At 45.0% G+C, this 25,670-nt stretch overlaps 1 protein-coding gene across 1 annotated transcript in view; it reads left to right on the forward strand.

Moving 5' to 3' along the window:
* LOC124795584 overlaps positions 1 to 25,670 on the forward strand; it is a 571,616-nt gene that overhangs the window by 74,347 nt on the left and 471,599 nt on the right. The window contains exon 2 of the mRNA XM_047259656.1: positions 11,706 to 11,807. Coding sequence (XP_047115612.1) covers positions 11,706 to 11,807 — 102 coding nt within the window. The remainder of the gene's footprint in view (positions 1 to 11,705; positions 11,808 to 25,670) is intronic.

A 25,670-nucleotide genomic window follows, 5' to 3' on the forward strand; every position in this document is an offset into this window, starting at 1 on the left:
CCTGTGCCATTCATTTTGCAAATTCATAGTGTATACATTTATATACACTGTAAACAGTAACAGACCTATCACACTTCCGTGGGGTATCTCAGAAATTACTTTTACATCTGTCGGTTTTGTTCCGTTAAGAGCGACATGTTGAGTTCTACCTGCAGGGAAGTCTTGAATTCAGTCACAAATCTGGTCCAATAATCTGTAAGCTCGAATTTTTTCAGTAAACACCAAAGCGGGACGGTGCCAAATGCCTTCCTGAAATCAAGGAATACAGCATCAACCTGAGCGCCGTTGTCTACAGTGCTGTGGATCTCATGGAGGAAGAGAACGATCTGAGTTTCGCAATATCTCTGTTTGCGAAATCCATTTTGAGGAGATTTTCATGCTCCAAAAGGTCAAATTCTTGAGCATAAGACGTGTTCCATAATTCTAGAACAGATTGACGTCAACAATTTAGGCGTATAATTACATGCATCCCTTCTTAAAAACGGGAATGCCCTGCGCTTTATTCCAGCAGGTTTGTACTTTTCGTTGCTCAAGCGATCTATGATAAACTGCTACTAGAACGGGAGCAAGTTCTTTCGCATCATCTTTGTAGAATGTTACAGGTGTCTCATCTGCTTCTCATGTCTTTCCACTGCTAAGCGATTGTAGGTGTTTAACTGTCCTGCGATCGATTATCTCAATATCTGCCCCTTTGGCACTTATACGATGATTGAAAGGAGGGCGATATTGCGGCACTCCGCTGCTCGACTCGCTGCGGCTCGCACCGTCACACCGTCGCTTGCGCACGCCTTTGTTCCAACCACAAGTTATGGCAGGACGCAGAGGCAACAAGCTAGCAGCCGCGCTGGATCACCTCACCACTGCCTTGGGGAGCTCCCGCGGCCGCAGGCGACGACAACAGAAGCCGAAGCACAAGCAGCGATCACTGCAACACGTGCAGTGCTACAAGTGCCAGCAGTTGGGGCATGTGGCGGGTGTCTGCCGGAACGCAGTCGCGTGTTTAAAATGCGCGGCGGCACACGACACCCGTAACTGCCCCACTGCCACCCAGCAGATGCGCGAACTGTGGCGGACCTCACGCCGCCAACTCGCGCAGCTGCAGCTACCGTCGGCAGCGCACCACAGCAAGTTCTGAGGTGAGGTGCCTGCCGCCAAGTCGGCCGCACTGCCTCCGCGCTCCGGCAAGGGGAGTGCCGCGTCGAAGCGGCAACCGACCAAGCGCTGGCCGACCTACAAGCAGCCATCGCGGCCGAAAGGGCCGCAACGAGGGACGAACTAGTGGCTGTCCACCGACAGCTTCAACAGCTGCGGGAGGAGCTGCGGCTTCTCAAGAAGGCGCCGCCTGTGCCAGCTCCCCCCGCCCCTGTGAGGCGGCCATTGGGGGTAGATGCCGCCACGCAGACGTCCACCGACTCGCCTCCTGCAGCAGTGCAGCGTCGGGACGCCTGCACTGTCTTCTCACCTGGAGACAGATGCAGAAGAAGAATTAGCCGTGGAAGACCTGCCGACCGCTTCTTCGCACGATGAAGAAACGGACACCGACGAAGGGCTGCCCCTTCCGCTCCCAGACGACCGGAGTGTGCAGCCCTTCCTGAAGAAGATCGCGGCGTCGCTGAAGGACGGGACGTACCCTCACGGGGACAACCCGTACCCCTTCGCGCCGGCGCACGCGGAACCGCCACTCCCTCACGTACCGTGCGACCTCCGCCACACGCGTGGCATGTTGCGCGAGGCGGTGACGAGGAAGGAGCTCATACTGCTGAATAGCCGCCCCATCTTCACCCCTTCGGACTGGGACCACATCTATGAGGTCACAGAGAAGTGGGTGAAGGAAGAGTGGCGCTCCGGCAGGCGTCAGCCTGCCCCAGAAGACCAAGCAGCAATCGACTACTTCGCTAGACTAAACTCAGCGAGGTAGCCAGAGCCCCATTCCAACGAGAGGCCACACTGATGACAACAGAGCTGACAAAGGAGGAATAGCAGGACTGCTGCTTAAGCCGTCGGCGCACGGACCGTGCATCCGAACGTTGAGCGTTGAGCGTGCCGAGTTTCTGGCGTCACAGCGTGGAATAGCACGCTCGGGAGTCTTTCCGAACGTGCAGAGCAATATCTGGCATGTCAGATATTCTGAGCGTGCGTCTGACCGTTGACCAATGAGATGTCACAACGCCACCTACGTCACACGCACGCCGTCTCCCTTCAGTACGGAGTTGTGAGGCGCCATATTGGCATTCATTTCAAGCCTATATGTATATATGCCGTTTCTGAGCACTAGCAAATTGAGAATCACTGGAAAAACCGTTGTTAACTGTGTGATTCGCTCCAATAAAATAACGAGAAACATCATATTAGTGGCATAAGAATTACTATTACTTGTATATTATGAGAGTAGGCTATTTGAAGGCAGCGACACACGGAAGATCCAACCAAAACGCATTGTTCTTGGTACAATTTGTTATAATTAAATTTCAGTTAGTAACATATCTATGATTAACGTTTTCAGCAACGCGTAACATAATGTGTTTACGTGTCATACGTCTGCTGTTGGTTTAGTGTAATGAGTAGCGTCATTATTCTATAAAGAGTTGTTTAATGGGGCGGTGGTTCGTGTCTTGACATTCCCAAATTTTTTTTCGTAACATTAGCGTTTTTATTAGGTTCTGATAGTTTATTATTAATTTAATATAAGTATATACTATAACATCTGATGTTATGTAAATATAAGTTCACCTTTTTTTGAGGGGTGACTTTGTTCGATTGGCTTAATCTACAGGACAGCTTGCGCTACTTGTATAAAGATATTTTGCTCCTTTTTCTTTTTCGCTATGGTAATTCACATGTTGCAAAGATTCTGCTACTGGGTAGGAACAATGATCAAGTAAGACTGACCTTGCGGTTTTACTAAAATGTGGGAATGATGAAATAATGTTTATCTTATGCGCAGAAGTATTCCAAATTTGTAACGCACTGTGCGTTTTCAACTTCTCGCGGCGTAATGAATAATCGAATAAATTTCGGGCATGCAGCCGCGCAAATAAAATTTCCTCCACTGATATTTCGGCCGCGTATCGTCCGGCCATCCTCAGAGTGAGTCACAAGCTCACTCTGAGGATGGCCGGACGATACGCGGCCGAAATATCAGTGGAGGAAACTTTATTTGCGCGGCTACATGCCCGAAATTTAATCGATTGTAACGCACTGTTTGTAATGGAACTTTTATAAGCCTGTGTCCTTATTGATTGGACATGGTACTTTCCTTTTCGTGGACGATGGACGAAACGCGCGTTTTAATAGACATAGTGTGGGAATTTTACGCGCGCCTGTTGAGTAAACAGTGTGATTTAAGAACTAGAAACATCCCTCAACTGCCGCTGGAGAGCGTCGCGATCGCGTATACCACGTTGGCGCCCACGTACCGTATGCACAAGTCGCATCGTTCCTGAGCGTTCAGCAGTACGTTGAACTTGGCACGCTCAACGTTGACGTTCGACAACACGGTCCGTGTGCCGACGGCCTTAGCCTCCACCATCACCGGACAGATGACGTTCGTGATTTAGACGACTGCGACTGCGACGACTGCGGTGAAACAGTTTCGCAAGATCGAATTCGGTATTTCGGCCTTCTCTCTAGTATCTTCCGTTTCGGCGCCAGTATGATGACTGAGTGAATGAAAAGAGGATTTCGAACCTCATACTTATTTTACGTAAGACCAAAGCTTCTTAGTGTTTTTACTCAGATCAGGTGACAAAATTTTACTTTCAAACTGCACTTGCAATAGCTCGCTTCTGTACTTTTGTGGTAACAGTGTGGTCCCTTGTAAACGCTTCTGGCCCGGAAATGTTTTGCCGGGCTACAGTGGCCGGTAACGTTGTAGTACGTGTGGCTGTGTTATTGTCGGACATCAGTGTCGGCAACGTACGTCTTTTATAGCCCGTATAAACGTACCTTCACATACAGATCGTAGCTACTTTGCGCGGTTGCGCTGAAACGCTAATCATTTGCACATCCAAGTACGAAGTACACTTCACGCCAATACGCATGCCAGCTTCATGGTGTTGTAATTTTAATACGTAACTGTGTGTTACGTGTCCATTCATTTTCCCCGTCACTGTGAAAATCTTTAGATGGCTCACTCGTCGACCCAGTATCGGCCCCAAAATAATGATCTCGTTTACTTACTTTCTCTTAATACAAATGAGAATGGAAGAAAATTAATTGCACTTTTATTCATTCTACCCCCGTGCAGTGTGGTTAGTAGCAGATAGTCTGCCTGCTTCGCTGACTGGTTGCATGCTTGGCTCGCATGCAGAGGTCCCGCGTTCGATTCCCGGCCTAGTTGGAGATTTTCTCCGCTCGTGGATTGGGTGCTGAGTTGTCCTCATCATCATTTCATTCTCATCACCGGCACGCAAGTCACCCAATGTGGCGCCGACTGAAATAAGACTCGCACTCGGCAGCCGAACTTCCCGAAGGGGCCTCCCAGCCAGCAGTGCCATACGCTCACTTCATTTCAGCAGCAGATAGCGGTCGATATTTCGTTGTTGCAAGAGTTGCTTCCCATCTTCACTGCAATGTGTAACATACCGTACAGGTATAGTTCCGTGACTGTACGCTCTGCACGAGACTCAAGACGGAGACTAATCGAAGTGCTAACGGAGGTAATCAGCCAGCCATACACACAGACGTGGCCTAAATATTGCGTAATGCAGTATTTGCGCGTTGCGTCAGTAACTGCACCGAGATGTTGCGACGGACGATCGACTTTGGATGTGGTTGTGAACGTAGATTACAGGCCGAGCGGTTCTAGGCACTTCAGTCCGGAACCGTGCTGCTGCTACGGTCTCATGTTCGAATCCTGCTTCGGGCATGGATGTGTGTGATGTCCTTAGGTTGGTTAGGTTTAAGTAGTTCTACGTGTAGGAGATTGATGACCTCAGATGTTAAGTCCCATGGTGCTTAGAGCCATTTGAACTGTTTTGGTGGTTCGCATTCTTCATTAAATCATGAATACATGCGCAAGTGGCGTTCTGTGGACAGCGTTCAACTATGTGGTACGAGTAAAACTGCAGATAACCGGCCCTTATTTGTCGAGCCACTTGCCATACTCTCAGCTCACAGTTCAAAACGCTTTTCTTTTTGTTGTTGTCACACCGTATCGCCCCTCCCCCGCCTTTTCGCCATCCTCCCCGCCACAATTCCTTAAAGAATCAATCTCTCATGTTTAAAAGTTTCGGAAAGGTTTCAGATTATGAGCAGAATTTGTTGGAAGCCGCAAGGTGCTTTTAATCTCAAATACTGGATGAACGTTTTCTGGACAATTTGCGCTTCGGTACTTCCAGGCATGTACGCAGTTTCCAAGTTTCATACTTGATATACTGTGTTAAACCTGGTAGAGGTCGGAATATTTACAATGTATTATTAAATTGCACTTGAGTGCAGCATTTGCATATTAACTCAATGGAATCACAATATCTTGAACTGAAGACGTGCGCGGAAAAACGGGCTAAAATTCAAATGTAACAATTTGGAAATAAGTGTTGCCATCTGTTGCTGGGTACGGGAACTAACAAAATTGACATTGGTCTCACCCCTCAATTCCCTAATATGATATTTAGGGTTGAGACCAATGTCAGTTTTGATAGTTCCCGTACCGAGCAAAAGATGGCAATACTTATCTCGAAGCTTTTACATTTGAGTGTTAGACCCTTTTTCCGTGCGTGTCTTCAATTGCTCGTAAGCGCAGCATCTGCAAATTACAGGAACGTATTGGGAGCGGCGCCTATATGATCGTAAGAAAATTGGTCACAAACATTTATTTTTATGTACAAAGCGTCTTTGGGCCAAGGTTATTCAAATACAGTGTACAAATGACTTTTACTCAGGAAAAACGAATTAACAATTTGCTCATAATCAATTAAGAGAATCCACTGGTGTTTACAACGTGGTTGCTATGAGGCAAACGAAACTGGCACATTGTCGAGTCCCGTCCTATAGAGGCATCGAACTTTCCCCGACGTCCCTTGACATGATCACGTGACCCATCAACACAAAAGCACATAAAAACAATCTCGAGAACGATAGTGTGAAAGTCTCTGGGGGTGGCGGGATGGTCTTGATCAGTATAAATGTTTCACAGTAGTGAAGATGACCAACTGCTCACAGCTCTTGAGGTTTGCACTTTAGGTCCCATCTTTATTAGAGTTTTTTGCTTCGAATAATCGTTCCTGTCATATCCCTGAATACTGACCTTTCCTACTGGGGCACACTGTGTATATGGGATGGTCAGAAATAGTCCGAACTGCTTCTAAGGATGTGATGGGAAATAACTGTTCAGAAAAAAATTCGATACGCTCCGCCGTTTCTGAGTTAATTAGTATTGAAGTTAACTAACCAGACCATTGCGCGCGCAAACCCAAGCGGCCCACCAGAGACTGTGTTGCCTAATGTGTACTTCGTTTGATTTAATAAAAGAGAGCGATACAAAAATGGGACTGGGACAAGGTAGTAAAGATCGAACGCATTGAATTACAGACCCATATCATTGACCCCAATTTGCAGTAGGACTTTGGAACATATACTGTACTCGAATATTATGAATCACCTTGACGAAAATGACTTATTGGTACATAACCAACACGGATTCAGAAAATATCGTTCTTGTGCAACACAGCTAGCTCTTTATTCCCATGAAGTAATGAGTGCTGTCGACAAGGGATCTCAGATAGATTCCATATTCCTAGATTTCCAGAAAGCTTTTGATACCGTTGCTCACAAGCGACTATTAGGCCTAATCAAATTGCGTGCGTATGGAGTATCGTCTCAGTTGTGTGACTCGATTCGTGATTTCCTCTCAGAGAGGTCACAGTTCGTAGTGATGGACGGTAAATCATCGAGTAGAACAGAAGTGATATCTGGCGTTCCGCATGGTAGTGTCCTAGGCCCTCTGCTGTTCCTGATTTATATAAATGATCTAGGTGATGATCTGAGCAGCCCCCTTAGATTGTTTTTGCAGATGACGCTGTAATTTACCGTCTAGTAAAATCATCAGACGATCAATTCCAATTACAAAATGATCTAGAGAGAATTTCTGTATGGTGCGAAAAGTGGCAATTAGCACTAAACAAAGCAAAGTGCGAGGTCATCCACATGGGTGCTAAAAGAAATCCGATAAATTTTGGGCATACGACAAATTCCACAAATCTAAGGGCTGTCAGTTCGACTAAATACCTAGGAATTACAATTACGAGCAACTTAAATTGGAAAGACCACATAGATAATATTGTGGGGAAGGCGAAACAAGGACTGCGCTTTGTTGGCAGCTTAGAAGATGCGACAAACTCACTAAAGAGACAGCCTACATTACACTTGTCCGTTCTCTGCCGGAATATTGGTGTTTTGGGATCCTTACCAGGTAGGACTGACGGAGGACATCGATAAAGTGCAAAGAAGGGCAGCTCGTTTCTTGTTATCGCGCAATAAGGGTGAGAGTGTCACTGACATGATACGCGAGTTGGGGTGGCAGTCACGGAAACAAAGGCGGTTTTCTTTGCGGGGTGATCTATTTACGAAATTTAAATCACCAACTTTCTTTTCCGAATGCGTAAATATTTTGTTGACTCCCACCTACGTAGGGAGAAATGATCAACATAAGAAAATAAGAGAAATCAGAGCTCGAACGGAAAGATTTAGGTGTTCCTTTTTCCCATGCGCATTTCGAGAGTGGGATGGTAGAGAAATAGTATGAAAATGGTTCGATGAACCCTCTGCCAGGCAGTTAAGTGTGAATTGCAGAGTAACCATGTAGATGTAGATGTAGATGAAGATGTAGAAGCCGAGCCAGAGCAGTCTCTGGTGCCACTATGTGCGCTATGAGAACTGACACGAACTGTGCCTCGAAAGGTCCTTGAACTTGTGCGCACAACGATCTGATTGGCTAATTTCAATGATAACTGATAATCGGCGCGATGTATTCGTTTTTTTCTTAACAAGTACATCTCTGCACAGTCTACCCTGCAGCACCTTTACAAGGTGTTCACATTGTTTCCATCCACATTGTTCACAGGGATGGACAACAATATGGAAACAGCAAAGACACAATACATTACCGCGCGTAATATGACCTAGAAAACCGTTAGCATTCACAATATCTTCCAGTCGTCCCGGAATGTCGTGTACGGTTTTCAAGGGAATATTACACCATTCTGGCTGCAAAATAGTGGAAAGTTCAGGTAACAGTGCTGGAGGTGGGTAGGAATCGCGCACTCTTCTATCCAAAACAGGCCTCAAAGGCTCAATAATATTGAGATCTGGTGAGTGCGGTGGCTAGGGGAGATGCAGTAAGTCAACCTGGTGTTCACAAAATCATTCGTGGATGATGCGAACTGTGCGATCAGCGGTCCTGTCATCTTGGTAGACAGCATCACTAATAGGGAACGAACACTGAACCATGGGATGGGCCTGATCAGTACAAATGGTCACGCTAGACTTGGCCACTGTTTCTATGTTTCGATACAGTGTATCGATACGTGGGACTGTTTCAGTGTTTCGGAACGGCTGTGGTTCACTGTTTCGAAACAGTGGTGTTTCATTCCGCTCCTGTCTCGGATAACCGGACCAGATTCGATCTCGAGCCAGATACAGAAACTGTATCGTTGTTTCAAAATAAGGCTGTTTCAGTCCACCTGTGCTTGGAACGGACTAATTGTATCGAACCAGTGATGTTTCATTTCGCTCTGTGTCGGGCGAGATTCGGGCTCGGCACAGGTACTGAAACACAACATACCACTTCGTGAAACACTTTCAAGAGTGTCGAAATCTTTTTGACAAGCAATAGCATGAAGCTTAAGATATCCGAAAATAAAGCTTCGTTTCTAGCTAACTGTCCTATGCTGAAATGGCGTAACATCTGCTTTATAAATACTAACCAAACAATAAAACAACGCATACTATTCACATTCAAAATAATAAATAGGTGAAAATCATTCAGTTAAATTACACTTTTTTTTATAACATACGCTTCTCTGTTCATGTATAGTAATCATTAAGAAACGCAAGTAAGCCTACAACATTTCGAATAAAAAAAGGCGTAGAGTGACAGTTATTAGACATATACATAAATTTGATGTAGGTATAATTGCATGCAATCTGTTTGACATATCACTGATAGTGTAATGGTGAACGGGAAGGGCTGGCAAGAATGGTGAATTTATAGCAACCGTTCGAAACACCTTGAAAGACAAAATTTTTTCTGTTATATTTTGTTATTTATTCGAATTATTTGGCATTATTTGTGAGCCTATAGTCACTGTGCCTATTATCCACAATGATTCTCTTAGTGTGCATGGAAATTAGCAGGGTGGGTATATTACCCATACTAACGGAAAGTGGGAATCCCAGTAGCTTATCCGTTGTGTCTGCAGTTTGCTCTCACCTCCAGTTCCGTTCGTGGTGGTTCTTCTGGCTTAGGCTATGGCTGTCCTTAGCCAATTGAAAAGTATGAAAGTCACACGACACGAAAGCAGCGCATTTGCTGCAGGAAATACGAAACTGCCAAGACGCCTAAGTGATAGTTTCATACTTTCTGCGATACGATTAGCGCTCTCGCACCTCATTTGTGTTTATATGGACAAATGTATACAGTAGACACTCAAGATGATAAAATGTGTAGGTTTATTAGATAACAAAACACAAACTGTTTCACTGTTTCGAAACAGCATATCGAAACATTACATTGTACTGTTTCATTTGTTTCGAAACAGTTACGTGTCTCAGTTTGCCCATCTCTAGGTCACGCAATTCTTAGCCACATGGCGATCTTGCACAGTAACCACGAGGTCCATGGAATACCACGATATGGTTCCACAAATAATCACCGAACCCCGCCATATTTGTCTTGGGACTTAAATTCGAGCAGTTGCTGGAAAGAGGGTGAAACACGACTCATTCGACCAAATTAATTTTTGACATTGCTCCATGATTCACAGTTTCATGGCTTCGGCATATAGTCAAATGGCTCTGAGCACTATGGGACTTAACTGCTGAGGTCATCAGTCCCCTAGAACTTAGAACTACTTAAACCTAACTAACCTAAGGACATCACACACATCCATGCCCGAGGCAGGATTCGAACCTGCGATCGTAGCTGTAGCGCGGTTCCAGACTGTAGCGCCTAGAACCGCTCGGACACTCCGGCCGGTGGCATATAGTCCATCACTAATGATTGGCCTTCGAATTCCAGTTCCCCCTGCAGTTCCGTGCATACGGAACTCCCCTCGTGTTCTTTTGGTGCTGACAGGATTCGCCAGTGCGACATTCAATTGTGCAGCAAGTTCTGCAGCAGTCGTCTCCATATTTTTCGACACAATTGTCTTCAGTGACCGTCCGTTACGATCACACACTTTCATCCGCGTTGTCACGTAGCGGATGATGTCTTTTCGGATTCCCTGTACGGTGTGCAAAACTTTGATACGGTGCCTCTTCAAACACTAGACACTTCGGCTACCTTACTTACAGAAGCACCGACCATACACTCACAACTACAAAAAACACTGTTCTGACCACGGCTGACTCATGCAATGTATCGAGGGCATTCGACAGGTGCCGTCCGTGGTCAGATACAACTGTACAACCTTCGGGCTTGGCTAGTACTCTCATTTATGTTCAAGTACGCATTTCTATCGGTGTTTCTGTACTTTGTTGTGTGTGTGTGTGTGTGTGTGTGTGTGTGTGTGTGTGTGTGTGTCAATATAATAACCCGTCAGCCCAACAACAGACCTGGCGGACGCACAAGCTAGACCACAACCTCACTAATCCTACCTCGGGTGGTCCGGCTCCCCTCTTAGTTCGACCACTTCTAGTTCCTGTGTTTACGTACACGGGCCGCTGGTACAGGATTTGTCAGTGCCTCATTGTCTGCGATATGGATCTGTAGACACAGCTGCTAGCTACGATAGCTCGATTAGTTTTAGGATGAAATAACTTGTTTCTAACTCTCTCAGTAAGTGCAGCTGTGCAAGTATTTATTTATTAATACATTAGTGACAAGTGTTCTTCTTACATATTAAAGTATGTAAAACCAAATTAAGGTACCATGTAAACTTAAATATGTGACGCTGTCTTTACAACCGAACATTGAGCCCAGAGACGTAAGTGGATCAGTATAGCTGACGTTAAATGCACAACAGAAGCAGAATTAACTGACGGCCGAACCATTGACGCTGTAACTCGAACAGCAGATGAGAACGAGAAAGAAGACGACAATGATTATGAACCTACAGCTCAAGTATCACATACAGATGCTAAAAACGCATTTGAAGTAGCCGTTCAATACATCGAATATAAGTTCCGCGTCTATCCCAATAGTTAGATTAGCAAATTGCTGAACATCGCGGCAAAATCAAGGTTGTAGTCTGCTAAGGAAAAGGATTTAGAAGAGTTAAGTGCAAATCAGTTGTGTGTCAGTGCAGTACGTACAGATGTTAAACTTTCACTCACAGTAACAATGCCTTACTGTGCGATACACAAGTATTTTGTAATACAGACACTACAGAACATTACACTTCCGTTTGAGATTTTTTTTAGTGTGTAAAAGTTTCCGTTTTAGTTTAGCATGGAACAATATTTCATACACTACATACAATTGAAAATTAAAGTTGTACTCCACTGTACTATGATGTCATTTATCAATAAAAGTGTTTCTCTAACAGTTCGACGTTATCTGCGTTTCGACCATGCTCCCGGCGCCGTAGTGGACGGATTAACGAGGTTCTACTGCACAACATTCTTCTATGCACATCACTTCATCACAGGTGACCTTTCTACATTCTTGCCGTTTTCTGCCGCAATAGAGACTGTTGACAGAGGAATCTTGAATACTCTCGTTTAATAAGTGGTTCATGTTACTGTATTTACTGTAAATTTCGAGAAAGGAGAGTAGTTCTCGTTAATAATCGCCTGCATTTCAACCAACGCTGAGATTCGCCGTCGAATCTTCGTAGAAATAAAGTTACGAACGTAGAATAGACGGAAACGTTTTATTATATGTATATTACACACACTTCCGCAAACTTCACGCCGCTCTCATGAATATTCTATAAGACGTTGGATATTTCCACGTTAGATGAAACACACGGGCCATTTTCAGTGGTTCAATACCAAATGTGGTAAACATGGACAACAGATGTCCTATAACGCATTGCTCAGGTGTAGGTTTGGAAATCAATTAAGGCGAATGACAGGGTAGGTAAGGATAGGGTTTTCTTTCGTTGTCAGTGTCTGAGCTTGCGTGCCATCTCTAAATGACCTCGTCGTTGAAGAACCGGTAAATCATTTCCGCTTTCTGTAATCTACCCACGTTGCCAAACTGGGGTAGAGTCTAATAAGAGGCGACGATCAAAGAAACATTCCTTTCGCATGATCGTATAATGGCCTAGGTTGTTATCATACCTAATAGCGCACAGATGTGCAGACTGCGACTTCTCTGAAATAACTGTAGTGCTTACTTACAAAGCACTGCCTGAATTGTGTCGTTACACTAGGGAAAACTGATTGTTTCCAGCATAAAGTGTGGCGCATAGAATTCTCGCCACAGGCTGTATCTTTGTAAGAGGGTACACCTCATTTCCAGAAGCATTTTTTTTTCCTACCGACTGTACGGTAGAAACTAGGTACCCACTGGCACACACTCGTTTTTATCATATGCAGCCTAGCGAAAATATTCTATAGGGTGTCCGTAAGGCAAAAAATTAATGTAACTATGCTTATCATTAACTGTTCTGGATTTACGTTTACTAAAAGAAATGTTGTATCGGAAAGAGAGAGGAAGGGTTACGTCCCAGGAAAGCACTGCGTTTACATTATTCTCTAAATTTCAAATTTTTAGGCCATGGGGGGGGGGGGGGGCGGGAGGGGGGAAGTGGAGAGTGCGGGAGGGGTACAGGAGTGGGGGAGATGTAGTCTTAAAATTTGGTTGTTTGGTTGTTGTGAACATAACTCTCGTGGATGTCAGTTAATTTTAATTAATACGGCAAGACGTATATAGAGAGATGGGGCAACTCTTAGAATATTGTAACTGATCATTTCACTCAGTCTTGCAGTTTAATATACAGTGCTTGACATTTTCTTTCAACTTTTTTTCGGGAACAAGGAGACTGATGCGGTGCCAGAATGAGTTTGGAACGTCCCTAACAGTAGCAATTCGTTACTGTTTCTGTTGAAACAAATTTTTGCGCTTGCAGCCAGTCGTCGTTTAATTCATAGCACGATGTTTCGACTGGGCGCTTGGCGATCCCCTTCAGGCGAGCTATCGAAGACTGACGAAGACATTTTTTCTAGAATGAGATGGAGCCCCTCCACGCCCACACCGGCATGATGGCCAACACGAAGGTCTACTCTCCTGCCTGCATAAGGGTTAGTTTTAACTAAACTGAGGTCTCGCAGGATATGAGTACTGCGAAGTTTGCTTACATCTGGTTAAAGTTAACCATTAACACGCGCTCATTTGGAGACAGATTGGGTCGAAAGTTGAACGAAGGGTAGCGAGATAGATTGGGTCGAAAGTTGAACGAAGGGTAGCGGTTTGAAGGGCAGAGGGGAAAAATTGCCAAGGCAAGAACCAAGGGAAGAAAACCTCTGCAGTTGACCAAGATTCGCTCCATTCTGCCTTATAGAGCGAGCTGCAAGTATTCTTGACAGATGGACTACACTTATCCGCGGCAGCGCACTCGCTGATAGAATCGTGGCACTCTGCTGTCCTCCGTGGTGCCGCTCGCCGCGCCGTTTGCGCACTCTGCCGTCTTCGATTGGAACAAATCGTGGAGGTGATGGAGTTGCACGCACTTTACAACTGGCAGCCGCTATCACGATTCATCAGATTTTCCACCAGGCGTATTTCCACGGATTCCTTAATAATGGGGTCCCAAGAAGATGTAGTAGTGCTCAGAATCACAGATCTATCATGCTCCACTGAATGTCCAGTGGAAATAGTGTTCGGCAGTAGCGGACTTGCTTGGCTGCAAATGGGGAGTGCAACGTTGATGCTCAGTGCAGCGTTATTTCTCAGTTCGTGTGGTCTTCATATGTAAGCGATACTACACTGACAAGGTGTTTTGTGAGTCCCGGCCTTCCGCAATAACAAGTCGTTCTTCACCGATCCCAGAAGGTCTGCAGTCCTAGATGACGGGCGGAATACCACTTACACTTGAAAGTTACAGAGGATTCTTACTACGGTACTTTCAACGAAACGAATTTTACCTATGCGCGGAATACTCGCAGCGCGCTGTATAGGTCGGAACGGAGCACATCTTCGTCAGTCATCGATGGCCCACCTAAAGTTGGCTAGCAGGCGCCCAGTCGGAATGTCGTGCAATGAATGAATGAAACGACGACTGGCTGCAAACCCGAAATTTGTTTGAACATTCGACGGGAAAATTTCAAAATTAACGTGAGAAATTTCTACTCCAGAATTACTACTTCGCACTCAGAATGAGATTTTCACTCTGCAGCGGAGTGTGCGCTGATATGAAACTTCCTGGCAGATTAAAACTGTGTGCTGGACCGAGACTCGAATTCGGGACCTTTGCTTTTCGCGGGAAAGTGCTCTACCAGCTGAGCTACTCAAGCACGACTCAAGCCCCGTCCTCACAGCTTTACTTCTGCCAGTACCTCGTCTCCTACCTTCCAAACTTTACAGAAGCTCTCCTGCAAACCTGCAGAACCAACACTTGCCCGCGAAAGGCAAAGGTCCCGAGTTGGAGAGTCTAGGTCCGGCACACAGTTTTAATCTGCCAGGAAGTTTCGCTACTTCGCACTGATGGTGGGTCAACACTTGTAGCAGCTGTGCAATTGCTATGTATTCTGCGTTCTGTCTCCTTTGTTGTACATACACACGTTATGACGCGTCTTTCCGAGGTAACAGCGCCCTAACTGCAAAGCTGTGATTTTCATGGAAATGCAGCTATATAAATTGGGAAGTTGTGCTCATGTTTAAGCCATTCTGCTGTACCTGCGGAGTGGGTTCCTGGCGTAAAAATTCCCGCGTTTTTTTCCCACCAGTTGGCAGAACAGCCAACTGGAGCGTCGCGCTGAGGGCAACAGCCGCCAGCTGGTGTCAAGGTCGTGAGGCGCTTCAGCAGCCGCACCAGGTACCGGCACTCGCCGCCAGTGTTGCCAACCTCACACGTGCTCATTGATGTGAGTTTCGCAGCAGCTCAGTTTCAGTCCAGCGCCACTGGTGATTAACGCACCAGAATGGGGGCGGCAGTTAAGCTGTAGACCCGTATACTGCTTATAGACGAAATATTCTGAATTCCGGAGCGGAATTGTGCAGAGTGGTACCTCGCATCTCTAGCCTCGGATGAAAGATACCTGTCGCTGTAATATTAGCGAATCAACTGTTTTATGTACAAATTATACTTAATGAATTTAGCTACAAGCTGTGGTACAACTCAATACGGCAACAACAATAATAATGAATTCCTGGAAAATACAAAAATGCAGTGAAATACGAACAAACGCAAATATGTAGATTAAGGCGAGATGGTAAATACAAATTCTCTGGACCAGAAAAAATTTCAATAGATGTAAGGTTTAATGATATAGAAACAGAGCATGATTTGACAAAAAAATCTAAAACAAGAAGTGCTTATGTAGTAAAATACAACTAAAACACTATACCACAGTGGTCACACCAGAATATTTATATGCGTGTGAATGATTAACGTTGAACCATAAGCTTGACGTAATAGAAACAATTGAAAGACAGATTATTAAAAAAAATGGGTGAAATAGAATCTAAAGGTGGTTATAAAATGACAAGTAACGAAGAGATCTACGAAAATACAAACAAAATATCGGGCGTAATTGCAAAGTGAAGATAAATCTTCCTTGGGCACGCCTACCGAGTGAATGGGAACAGGTAAACAAATATTCTTTTATTTCTGTAAGAAGAAGTCGACAATGGCATGAATTTCACAAATAATAAAAAAACTAGTAGTAAACATAAAATAATCGGAAATAATAAATTTTTTTAAAAACATTCGACATGGTGACAGTGTTCCTCGGACGATGCCCTCACAAAACAGAATTACCTTCATCGTTACTGGGAATGGGATAAGTTCCGCCTTACGCGAGACACCTTTCTTCTGATTTGTTTCACCCATACATGTTTCAGCACTTTTATGCTATCATCAGTGGGTTTAATTTTTTATTTTTAACCGTAAAATTATTGTTAAATATTAACATTTGTGTTGTTTATAACATTGTGTCAAAGTTCCATTTATAGCTTAACTGGCGAAATGTGGATGCATGCATTAGTTAACATACCTTACATGATATTATTGTCCATTTATTTTGGTAGCTATTCTGCAGCACAATATACAACTTGTCATTTGCAAACAGCAAAACATAATTTATTTTTCTGTTTGTTATGTATTTACGAACTGAAATGAGTCTATATCACGTCTTTTGTGTGTAACTTACAGTTTTAAAGTTGTGGTGCGTTCACCTGTGTTGTTGTCGAAGTAAATATGCTTACTTTGTTACCTATGGTCGCTTGGCACTGCACTTTTTCAATTTCTCAAAACACAGGCGGAGTTTTCAGTGCTATTGCGTGTCGTTGTGGCTGTGTAGTGTTCATTTGTTTTGTGGCGTGTTTGGCTGGGTGAGGCGCGCGGGTTTGGATTGTACTTGGCGTCAATGATGTATAGTTTGCGTGTGTGTGTGTGTGTGTGTGTGTGTGTGTGTGTGTGTGTGTCGAGTACTGGGGCGGTAGGAGTGGTATATAGAGTGTGAGAGAGAGATAGATAGAGGGAGAGAGAGAGAGAGAGAGAGAGAGAGAGACAGAGAGAGAGACAGAGATAGATAGATAGGTAGAGAGAGAGATAGATAGAGATATGGCGGAACTTCTCATCCCATTTTCGTAGCAAGCCCGGACACAAGAAGAAGAACTGCATCACAAGATGATCATGTGATTATCCATCGTTACTGTTGGAATAACTTGAAAACACTGTCTCCTTACGATTCTATACAGGTCTAATGATGTCATTGTTACCATAATCGTCCTCAGAACCGCAAAACATTCATAGACACAGTTATCCGAAACTTCATTATCACTAGGAACATCTGAATACTGATCGTCAAAAATCTCTGGAAGTATTCCAAATTGGTTCATTTCCTCCATTTTTCAGAATAGGGCCGTCTCTAAAAGCAAAAGGAACTTTATGACTAAAGCAGGAACTATATGAAATATCAAAATACGATAATAATGGCAAATACGCAAATATTTCATGAAGGCAGTCAGATTTGGTGCATTGATTGGTCTTAACACCTAAATAGACAAAGTAGCTGAAATACGGATCTATCACAGCAGTTGGCTTCTACACACAACGTGTAGAAAACACGAGTTATCTCGAGTTACGTCCGTAACAGATGGCGCGCGAAATATGTAAACACGGGATCCGGCCGCAATGCGTTATTCTAAGAATAAAATGCAAAGAAATAAGAAATCGGAAAAGACAACATGGGAAGAAGATGTAGTATTGGAAGAATAGGAAACAACAAAGAAAGAAGAGATATTGGAGTTGTTACGTGGCCCTAGTTGGTTAGTACGAAGATAATAATAATACACTCCTGAAAATGGAAAAAAGAACACATTGACACCGGTGTGTCAGACCCACCATACTTGCTCCGGACACTGCGAGAGGGCTGTACAAGCAATGATCACACGCACGGCACAGCGGACACACCAGGAACCGCGGTGTTGGCCGTCGAATGGCGCTAGCTGCGCAGCATTTGTGCACCGCCGCCGTCAGTGTCAGCCAGTTTGCCGTGGCATACGGAGCTCCATCGCAGTCTTTAACACTGGTAGTATGCCGCGACCGCGTGGACGTGAACCGTATGTGCAGTTGACGGACTTTGAGCGAGGGCGTATAGTGGGCATGCGGGAGGCCGGGTGGACGTACCGCCGAATTGCTCAACACGTGGGGCGTGAGGTCTCCACAGTACATCGATGTTGTCGCCAGTGGTCGGCGGAAGGTGCACGTGCCCGTCGACCTGGGACCGGACCGCAGCGACGCACGGATGCACGCCAAGACCGTAGGATCCTACGCAGTGCCGTAGGGGACCGCACCGCCACTTCCCAGCAAATTAGGGACACTGTTGCTCCTGGGGTATCGGCGAGGACCATTCGCAACCGTCTCCATGAAGCTGGGTTACGGTCCCGCACACCGTTAGGCCGTCTTCCGCTCACGCCCCAACATCGTGCAGCCCGCCTCCAGTGGTGTCGCGACAGGCGTGTATGGAGGGACGAATGGAGACGTGTCGTCTTCAGCGATGAGAGTCGCTTCTGCCTTGGTGCCAATGATGGTCGTATGCGTGTTTGGCGCCGTGCAGGTGAGCGCCACAATCAGGACTGCATACGACCGAGGCACACAGGGCCAACACCCGGCATCATGGTGTGGGGAGCGATCTCCTACACTGGCCGTACACCACTGGTGATCGTCGAGGGGACACTGAATAGTGCACGGTACATCCAAACCGTCATCGAACCCATCGTTCTACCATTCCTAGACCGGCAAGGGAACTTGCTGTTCCAACAGGACAATGCACGTCCGCATGTATCCCGTGCCACTCAACGTGCTCTAGAAGGTGTAAGTCAACTACCCTGGCCAGCAAGATCTCCGGATCTGTCCCCCATTGAGCATGTTTGGGATTGGATGAAGCGTCGTCTCACGCGGTCTGCACGTCCAGCACGAACGCTGGTCCAACTGAGGCGCCAGGTGGAAATGGCATGGCAAGCCGTTCCACAGGACTACATCCAGCATCTCTACGATCGTCTCCATGGGAGAATAGCAGCCTGCATTGCTGCGAAAGGTGGATATACACTGTACTAGTGCCGACATTGTGCATGCTCTGTTGCCTGTGTCTATGTGCCTGTGGTTCTGTCAGTGTGATCATGTGATGTATCTGACCCCAGGAATGTGTCAATAAAGTTTCCCCTTCCTGGGACAATGAATTCACGGTGTTCTTATTTCAATTTCCAGGAGTGTATAATAAGAATATAATAATTAATGTTTTCATATATTAATGATTATTTGCCTACATGAGTGCTTTGAACATCGTTTTAACACAACTCCCGAGAAATTCATAAAACTGCAGCATTTGGAAAAATTGGCCCAAAGATTTGAAAAGTGCGTCAATTAATATTGCTACAAAGTCTCGCAACCTGACATCAAAATTTACTCAATATAAAACCAAAGTGTGAATTCATCATTATTGGCATTTGACTTCGGACTGAGATCGTGAAACAAAGTCTGCAGACTCGCTATGCCAAGGTGTAATTAAGTCATTGCCGTCAGTGCTCAGGAAGTCAATCTTTCTGCTATTTTTTTAGTATTTGTGGGGGGGGGGGGTGTTTCTCTAGGAACGTGTCGGATTTTTCGTCGACTGGGCGCCTTTTCCTTATGAAAACCGAGCGAAGTGGCGCAGTGGCTAGGTTTCCCCTGATTTCCCTAAATCGCTTCAGGCAAAAGTCGGGATGGATTCTTTGAAAGGGCACAGCCTACTTCCTTCCTTAATCTGATGGGACCGATGACCTCGCTGATTGGTCCCCCCCCCCCCCCCCCTCCAAATGAAGCCATCAACCAATCTTCATGAAATTTCACGCAGGCACGAAATTGCGAAGTTTGAACTGGAATACACATCGTACGTACACTTTTCGTGTGCAGTGTCGTTGGGCCACGAGTACGGTGTCGAGGGTTCTCGTCTCACGGAGTACTTTCGTGCTCCCCCCCCCCCCACCTCTCTCTCTCTCTCTCTCTCTCTCTGTGTGTGTGTGTGTGTGTGTGTGTGTGTGTGTGTCTGTCTCACTCCTCCTTTTTTTCATGAGTCGTGGTTGGTATGAACTTAGCGACCTCCACTCATCTGAAGACGTCTGAATGGCTGGTAGATGTCGAGGTCATCCGCCAAGAAACCTAAAAGCCATGGAATACTCTTTACGTTGCGAAAACTTCAAGAATTACAAATTCCTAAACGTTGAACTATCAACTTGGCAATTGGTAATTTATCGTTGTGATTCGACAAATGACGAACAGTTGGCATCCTGTAATTTCATTACAGAAAATGAAGTTGCGTCAGTGCACAGTGAGTGCCCCATTGTCGACTTGCTCCTCTTTGGAGCAGCGATATGGCATAGGCTTTTTGAGTAGTGAAGTTGTGAAAACGCATCGCAGGATAAAATCAGAGTGCGGTGAATTGTGTGTGCCAGTGCAGCAAGTGTACAAGTGGTGCAGAAGGCTTAAAAGAGGCGTAGTTTCCGTGGAAGACCCTCCGCGCGTGGACCAGGAACACCGCGCAGTCAAGAAAACAGGCGTACGACTGTGAAAGAAAAAGCGACTATTTTGTATTTTAGCATCGGTTCAATACACGATATTGCCCATGATATGGTGCGATTCAGTAATGTGTCTGGAACATGAGTGCTATGTCGGTTGACTGCTGAAATGAGAGATGTCGTGTCGACGTCTATGAGGAACATTTAAGTCGTTTCCAGGTCGGGGGTAATCAATTTTTGGCCGGAATTGTTACAAGAGATGAAACCTGGTTGCACTATCACTGACATCAAATGAAAAAAATGGTGCAAGCATTGGCGCCGCCGGCCGGAGTGGCCGTGCGGTTCTAGGCGCTGCAGTCTGGAACCGAGTGACCGCTACGGTCGCAGGTTCGAATCCTGCCTCGGGCATGGATTTGTGTGATGTCCTTAGGTTAGTTAGGTTTAATTAGTTCTAGGTTCTAGGCGACTGATGACCTCAGAAGTTAAGTCGCATAGTGCTCAGAGCCATTTTTGATTGGCGCCAAAGCTCTTCGTCAAATCAAAACTATTCCGTATTTAACCATCAGGAGGAAAAGTCGTTCTCACTCACTTGAAAATTACAACAGAGGTGATTTTGGAGAATAACATGTAAAGGGCACGTTCTCAAATCTGCTATGAAATACCTTCGGCCCGCGATCAGGAATATTGTAAACAACGAGGACTTCGTCTGGAGGTGTTTCGTTGCAGTACGACAATGCTCGTCTCCATCAGCGTTGCCAACTCTTCAAAACTAAATAATCGAAACGTGTCTAAAAAAAAAGAAAAGCCAGAAAAGAGCTGAAATAAATCATGGTGTATTATTTTGCTGTTTTAGTTTTGCAAAAATTATGCTGTGGAAGGTATTTAGGAGGGGAAGGGGTACAAGAAAATGCAGTAAGGTACATATCGTTGGATAACTCCAGCTGTATGAAGAACAGTTTGATCAAACTGACAAGCCAGAATGTAGTCAACGCTGATGTTATTACGATGGATTTTTTTTACATGGGAATCTAGTCCTTAAAAAATAATTTACTCAGATTTACTCAACGCAGGTATATAAATCAGTTAAAAAGAAAACTTCAGGAAGTAATTCTTCCACAGGATTTTGCATCATGTCTTAAACGAGTGACCGACTTTTCATTTCAATGGCTTAAATAAGCTAGTGACATAAAATGTGTAGATATTCAGAAATGTAAAGCTTCCTAAAAGCAAAAGAGAATAAAAATTTAGAGCCGGAGCCTGTGAATCTCATTAGAGAAATGGTTTCTGGACGCACTTCTACTTCAGACGCAGTTATAACAATTTGAGATTTTTGTTCTATGATATATATACAACATGTCGGCCCATTCTTAAAATCTTGATATTTTGACGCTAAAATGTGTTCAAATAAACATCTTCATGGCGTTTTCTTTCGCGTAGCTGTCTTTTTCTCACAATAAAAATATAAAAAATGCTTCTGCTATGTACTTACAGGACAAACTAGACAATATCTGCACTGTAATACTACACGGTTTCTTACATTTAGCGCGGGATTAGCCGAGCGGTTTAAGGCGCTGCAGTCATGGGCTGTGCGGCTGGTCCCGGCGGAGGTTCGAGTCCTCCCTCAAGCATGGGTGTGAGTGTTTGTCCTTAGGATGATTTAGGTTAAGTAGTGTGTTAGCAGTTAAGTCACATAAGATTTCACACACATTTGAATATTTTCTTACATTTAGCAAAGTACCGCACTGAATCGAACTTCGATATTCCTCTCCTCACTTAGCAGTTAAGTCACATAAGATTTCACACACATTTGAACATTTTCTTACATTTAGCAAAGTACCGCACTGAATCGAACTTCGATATTCGTCTCCTCACTTCAGTCGCTGGCCCATCGTGCATAACAACTGCGAAGCGTTTCTCTTCCTGCGTCGTCAATCAGTCTGCTGTGCTTAGAACAGCTCCCATCTCTATTGTGAAGTTGCGAGAGTTTGCCGATGTCAGCTATACGGCAAGAGCGTTTCTTCTAAGGCTCTCAACGGATAATATTTCGAAGTTATGTTTTTGATCTTGTGTGTGTATATGCTGACGTGCCCGGAACACACACAAACACCATACTGAGTGAGTTTCATGTGTTCAGACGGCTCGATAAAGCTCTGCTAGGCAAACATTTCAGAAGCTTGTAATATTTTCGTTTGATTCTGTGCTTTTGTGTAATGTTTTCATCTTTATTTTGTTCGTCGAATATTCCTTATTACTGAATAGGCATTCGACTGAGCAATTTTATCTCTGCCGTTGTCTCATTTTCATTTGTCTTGAAATAAGTGAAAAGAGTGAGTGACAGATGTCATTAGTCGTCTGCGAGTTGAGAAGCTGAACGGACGCAAGTAATGGCGCGTTCAGGTTTTTCGAACGAAGTTTCTAAAATAGACGAAGAGTCTCAAAATAAATGTTGGCATGGATGACAGTAGTCTTTAATATAGTTATCCATTTTATATTCGCGTTCACGAAAGACAATGAAACAGACCATATCCAGTACAGCAAAGATAAGATTTCTTCCGACAGGATGGGTCGCAGTGGAAAAAAACTGTACGTATAAGAAGATATGAAAGTGTGAATACAGCGGTGCACAATTGGCTCGAGTGGTTACATTCAAACAATTCTTCTCGCTTGGTATCCATGCAGTTCCGAATCGGTGGATACCGTGCACACAACTGAGTGTTACATTGCTTGGAATGATACCGTGATTCGTTTTTCAATGCTTCATTTCTGATCAATGCAAAAGCGTAATAAAAAGCAAAACATGCTGCTTATACATTCTTTGCGTTTACATCTAGTAGCCGTGAAACAAAACACAAGCGTATCTATACCAGAGAGATCCAGACGTAATGGAACTTTTTTTAAACACAGTTCATTACGAATTTTCTCATAATTTGTTGTAGGATCATGGAACGTAATTTGTGTTCAGACTTGATGATTCTGAGGAGCTCATCTGCAGAAACCAGCACGGTTTTAGGAAACAGCGGCCATGCGAGACACAGCCTGGCCCTCTTTGTGCATGATATACAACAGGCTCTAGATACCGGCTCCCAGGTTGATCACATATTTCTCGGCTTTCGAAAGGCTAAATGGCTCAAATGGCTCTGAGCACAATGGGACTTAACATCTGTGGTCATCAGTCCCCTAGAACTGAGAACTACTTAAACCTAACTAACCTAAGGACATCACACACATCCATGCCCGAGGCAGGATTCGAACCTGCGACCGGAGCGGTCACACGGTTCCAGACTGAAGCGCCCAGAACCGCACGGCCACGGCCGTTTTTCGAAAAGCGTTCTACTCAGTTCCGCACTGTCGCTTGCTCCAAAAAGTGCGCGCTTACGGTCTATCCGATGACATATGCGGTTGGAGAAACAGACTGGGAGCAGTATGTCGTCCTGAACGGGGTGACTTCAACAGAAACAAGCGTCACTTCAGGTATGCACCAGGGCACCGTAATAGCTCAGCTGCTTTTTACGATTTAGATAAACGATCTGGTTGATGGTATTGACAGCGGCATTAGACTGTTTGCTGATGATACTGTATAGTCTACAGGAAAGTAGTATCACATGAAAGTTGTGAACAAATCAATGAGGATGCGTGGTATAATGACTGGCAGTTATCTCTCAATATTAGTAAGTGTAGCCGACTGCATACAACAAGGCAAAAATCCCCGTTAATGTACGAGTGCAAAATAAATGCCCAGTCTTTGAAAGCGGCAACATTCTTCAAGTATCTGGGTATGACTATTCGAAATGGTCTCAAATGGAATGATCAGATTACACAAGTAACGGATAAGGCAAATTGTGGATTATTGGTAGAATCCTGAAGCGATACAGTCCTTCAACAAAGGAAATAGCTTACAATACGTTAGTTCGTCCAGTCTTCGAGTATTGTTCGTCTGTATGGGACCATTATCAGTTGGGTCTGATTCAAGAGACTGAGAAGGTCCAAAGAAGAGCGGCAAGATTCCTGACTGGTACATTTAGCCATCTCGAGAGCGTTACAAATCTCATAGAAAGTTTGAAGTGGGACACACTTGCAGATAGACGGCGCTCTAAACGGAAGGGGCTGCTCACTAAATTCCGAAATCCGATTTTCACTGAGGATGTAGAGCATATTTTATTACCACCAACTTTCAAATCGCGCAGTGATCACCATTCAAAGATTAGGGAAGTTAGAGCTCGTACTGAGGCGTTCAGACAGTCGTTTTTCCCTCGCGCGATCCGCGAGTGGAACAGATGGGAGGAAATATGACGTTGGGGAGAAATGTGCCCTCCGCCACACACCGCTTGGTGACTAGCGGAGTATATATGTAGATTTATGTAGATATAGATAATTTCTTTTCTTACAGCTTCGCTCTCCTCTCTCTTCATTCATCATTATCATCATCGTCATTATCACCGCCTTTTTCTTCTTCCTCCTCTGCCTTCTTGTGCTCCCTTCTTCGCTCTCCCTCTTTCTGCTTTCCTTTGCCCTTCCACAATTTTTCACTTCGTACAAAAACTTTCCCCAGTGATATGGGGACTCCTGGCTACCTTACTCTAATTACGCCACTGTCCGCGACCCAAATGGATTTTAGTGTCACGTGTGCACACCGTGTGTCCTGGCATTCGGCGGGGACGAGTTGCCGCCGGGTGCGCCTAAGTGGGCATTAGCGGTGCTCTAGCAGGAGGCAGATTCTGCCAACGCCCACGCATTAAGGGCGGCAGTGCTAACGGCGGCAGCTCTCCTCTCTCCACGCCAGCGTCGGCCTTCGTCCGTGCACGGTCCGTGGCTGACGCTCCCACTAAGACGCCGCGATAAATAATGTCGAAGTCGCTATCGGCAGCTGATGTAGCGACAGCAGCGCGTGTGCACGAAATAACAAAATTCGAACGAGATGTCTGCTTAGATACTCCGCAAGCCATCTCACTGTGTGTACCACTACCATTTCCCTCCTTCTTCCTTGTTCCATTCGCATAAGAACGCTGCAACTAAAGCCTAGTTTACACGACGACATTAGGTTGCGCCACTCGTTGCGTGGAATGAGTTGCATGCAAATGGTTTCATGTTTCACTGTCGACACGGCGAAACCAGTCTACACTTAAGTTTCGTCGCTTTGTGGGTTCCTGAGTCGTGTCTGAAATGATAGTTTTGGCAGCTGCACGTCGCACGAGTTGTGATGGAGTTGAAGCTTGTTGTGAGGAATCGCTGCGTAAGAAAAAAATAAGAAACGTGTTTCGATTTTTGACTGGGTGAAAAAATGACGTCAGCACGGTTGCTGACAAGTCTTGCAGAAATAATTTGTAATGGAAGACCCAAGAAGTTCTTT

Source organism: Schistocerca piceifrons, chromosome 4 (assembly GCF_021461385.2).
Source record: "Schistocerca piceifrons isolate TAMUIC-IGC-003096 chromosome 4, iqSchPice1.1, whole genome shotgun sequence".
Lineage (NCBI taxonomy): Eukaryota > Metazoa > Arthropoda > Insecta > Orthoptera > Acrididae > Schistocerca > Schistocerca piceifrons.